At 39.0% G+C, this 3,854-nt stretch overlaps 1 protein-coding gene across 1 annotated transcript in view; it reads left to right on the top strand.

The window, feature by feature from the left end:
* Window positions 1–3,854, top strand: part of TYW3 (tRNA-yW synthesizing protein 3 homolog) — a 15,551-nt gene that overhangs the window by 3,177 nt on the left and 8,520 nt on the right. Inside the window, exons 2-3 of the mRNA XM_003784308.3 lie at window positions 1,051–1,131; window positions 3,093–3,191. Coding sequence (XP_003784356.1) covers window positions 1,051–1,131; window positions 3,093–3,191 — 180 coding nt within the window. The remainder of the gene's footprint in view (window positions 1–1,050; window positions 1,132–3,092; window positions 3,192–3,854) is intronic.

The raw sequence follows: 3,854 nt of genomic DNA, 5'->3' as shown, positions 1-3,854 counted from the left end.
ACCTGAACCACTTCTCATTTTGCTTGTTATCTTGTACCTTGTATTCTTACTCTGCCTTATTTCAGTATGGACTTCAGAGCAACTTATAAAAAGGCAATGTAGGAAAAAATAAAAAAGTGGGAAAATCAGGAGAAAGGGAATATAGATAAGATGAAGTTGGTGATGGCATTAGTTCCCAAACCATATCATTAGATCCTGTAAACTTGTTAGAGGTGGTCTACACATTTGGCTCTGAGATTTAGAGCGGCCAGCACAAGATTAGATCCATAAGTCACAGGCCTCGTATAATGAAAACAAAGTTACTCAGACCATGTACATGTTTTCCTGGTTCTAAAGACAGACAGCAGAGTCTCCTTTGGACCCACTGTATAAATAGTTACTTTGTGGAAGTATAGTGATTTCTGTCCCTGTGGTTTCCTGCGTCCTATTTCCAGTGTCCTTGGGGGTAGGAGCTGTGTATACCCAAAGTACCTAATAGAACTTTGCAAATAAACACTTGTCCAGTTTAAATCAATGCTAAAATGTTTGTCTTCTTGAAACTTTGACCTTTCAGTCCTAGCACCACCCTTTGGGACTATATAAAATCTAATCCAGAGGTCACAAATTTATGCCCATAGAGAACAGGGAGGTATTATAAAGGTGTGAAGATCACAGGTAGCAGTAAAGATTGGTAGGTCTTATGTAGGATTGGGCCACTGCTGTCCTACAAAAGAAATTAATCTTTTTTAAATAATGTTAGCCAAATAAGACAGTGGGAGAGCATCTTACATGCTGCTGGAGTTACCACTGGTAGTAATCCCCTATCACAAAATGATGACCATATTTCAGAAAATATTTTAAAATGTTTACCTTTCAAATAATTTGTTTTCTATCTCAAGTTATTTGGGTTCATTTTTATTTGTGGCCTGAAAACATATTGAATTGTTTTCCGTAATACGTAAAAGTCACAATTGGTTTGTATAAAGAAATCCCACTCTGTGCTATGTATTGTGCTTACCATTTTTGTAAACAGTATATGTTTAAATTGAATTATATCTTTTATTGTTTTAGGGTATAAATGGTTTCGAGATTCAGAAGAAAAACTGTTGCTGGCTACTGGTTACCCACAAACCTTGTGTGAAAGATGATGTGGTAAGTTTTTATATATAAATTTAGAAATAAACTTTTAAATTCACAGTTACCTTAATAATATTAAAAGGATAGAAAATTCAAGGTGATTTATGTGCATAATTTAAATGGCTGAAGATTATAAAACCGAGCAAGCTTTCATTACAGTGGCTTCTTTGGGTTGTAGGAGATAAAAGTGTGGAAATATAAATATGTATGCAAGCATTACTTACTTCTGCTCAGCAAAATACTTCTTGGGCGTAGCAGGAAGTTCATGGACATTGGGCCCACATTGGATTCACATTTTGAATTTCAACTCTGCATTTGATAACCCTGTAACCTGGAACAAATTATAAAAGATGAAGGGGATTAGCACTATCTATGTGTTATCAGCCTTTACTAATGTAAATAAACTACACATCACTTACCTGGATTGCTTCTTGAAAATCCTCCCATCTGTGCTGGGTTATTTAGTTTCCTAAATTAAAGTGTTTAGGTGAGTTCATGTAATTTTGTATTAGCTAGGCATTTTTCATCCCTAGTGAATTTAAAGATTCATTACTATCTTATGGAAAAAAGACAGTTCATTTAATCAGAAAGTACAGCAGAGAGCTGGAGTCCGGTATTGCCTGGTCAGGTGCTCAGATGTGGTCCTCAGCGTCCTCACTCTGTCTCCAACTCTGGTGGTGGTTCCCTCTGCAGTTCGCCCTTTCCCTCTTCTGCTGCAGACGTCCTTCTTTGTGGCAGGAATGACAGCTGCCAGCAACTCCTGCAGAAAAAGACGCCCATTTCTGGAGATTCACATATCATTCCCAGAGAAGGACTCTGAGTTCTCTTGTTTGACTTCTTTGGCTCTCTTTCGTAGGTCAGTTATTTTTGCCGGTGGAATAGGGTGGTACTTGCAGTCAGACATAGGCACCTGGTACCTGTCATGTTCTGTTAGGTAGTGTGATGAGTGACAGGGTCATGATGGACAGTCCTTCCAGAATTAGATGGTATGGAGGAGAGAGGATGCCAGGCAGACAGAAATAATAACTGTCTTTTGTAAATTCTAGCTCAGACATAACATTACGTGTTTCACTGGGTGGTCAGACTGCCACAGGAGAGACTATATACCATGGGTGCAGCTAGGGTCACAAGACAGGTAAGTGCCGTCCAGGGTGGAGACTGGTAGGGGACTGGGTCACCAAGAACAGACAGTTTGCACATGAGGCTCAAGTGGAGTGATGTTTAATTACAGCTGGAGGAGAGAGACCGTACACAAGATCCAGCCCTTTGCAGTGTGTCAATTCTCATGGCTCAGCTCCATTCTGCAGCTGACAAGGCCAGAATGGCTGCACACACCCCACTTGGAGCTGCAATAGAAGGACTCCAATGCTCCATGGGGTCTGAAATATGCAAAGCTGGGGACATGCCCAAGGACTCCCTAAAGCTAAGAAGGTCCAGGGAAAGTTAATTTGTGCCCAGTGCACACATTAAAGGGGAAATATTCTGGGTGTGCTCTGAGCTCTTTGCCTGCACTGTGATTTGTTAACTTTCCAGGGATCTGGCGCTCAGTACAGGGCCTGCTTGCAAACACGGGGAGGTGTCAGGCTGTGCTGGGACCCTTCTCTCACATTACTTGTGTCTCTATTTCAGTCTAACAACAAAGAATCTAAACAGTCCGCCAGGACAGTTTTTACCTACTACATCCCTTAATGAAAACTCTGTTTGGACATTAAGTACAGTGATAGTTTACTTTTTCAGGGTACATTTATGGTGGGGAAAATGGGTATAAAAGGTTTATGGAAGAACTGGAAATTTGTTCTTTAAAGAAAATAACAAAGTTAATAAATTGTTGGTGAAAAGAGAGCCAGGAAGGAGAGGGGAAGGTTATTGCTGAGTCTGAAAGTTTCTAGGAAAAATTGAAGTTATTTCTGGGATAAAATGTCACCAGAGGACAGGGGCCTACCATTGTGTCTGATGTTATCCCCTCCTGTGTTTAGATTGTGGCTCTGAAGAAAGCGAATGGGGATGCGGTTTTGAAATTTGAGCCATTTGTTCTTCACGTGCAGTGTCGCCAATTGCAGGATGCCCAAATTCTGGTAAAATTTTGTACTTACACTTGCATTTATAGGTATATGAGAAGATTTAATTTCAAGCTTTTAACCTATAAAAATCAGTGAAGTATTAGTTTATTCGACTAGTTTTTATTTAATTACTTAAATATGCATAGATTACTCAAATCTGTTTATTTTTAGTATTAGGAAAAAAGGGTACTTAAGTATTACTAGCAAAATACAACTCTCAAATTATGGTTCCTGTTTTATTTCCTTTTATGTTTATAAATTTTATTTTGGTATTCTATGTTTTGTTTTTGCTTGCTGAGCTTTTGGGGGGGAAATGGAACTACATGTAAAACTAAGTGTTTGAAGAATGTTTCATTTTTAGGTAATCATCTGTTAAGTCTTAATTCTCCGCTTATTCATTTGTGTAACTTTTCTGTGTGTGTATGTACCACATTAATTGCATTATAAGCATTTATTCAACAAAAATGCATTGAGTCCCAGTGTGTCAGGCACTAGGGTGCCGTGATGAGCAAGATAGAGACTGTCTTGGCTTCTCCCTCAAGGCCACAAGATAGCACAAACAAACACATGAACAGGCAAATAAAGAAAATAACTACAAGTTGCCAAATGTTCTAGAAAAGAATCAGACAATCTGGCAAAGAGAACAGCTTGAAGGGCAGCCAGCCTACTTTAGGACAG

This window comes from Otolemur garnettii, unplaced genomic scaffold (assembly GCF_000181295.1).
Source record: "Otolemur garnettii isolate 467f Iridium unplaced genomic scaffold, OtoGar3 scaffold00010, whole genome shotgun sequence".
In the NCBI taxonomy this organism is placed as follows: domain Eukaryota; kingdom Metazoa; phylum Chordata; class Mammalia; order Primates; family Galagidae; genus Otolemur; species Otolemur garnettii.
The sequence above is the reverse complement of the archived record's forward strand: the minus strand, read 5'-3'. Positions and strand labels throughout refer to the sequence as shown.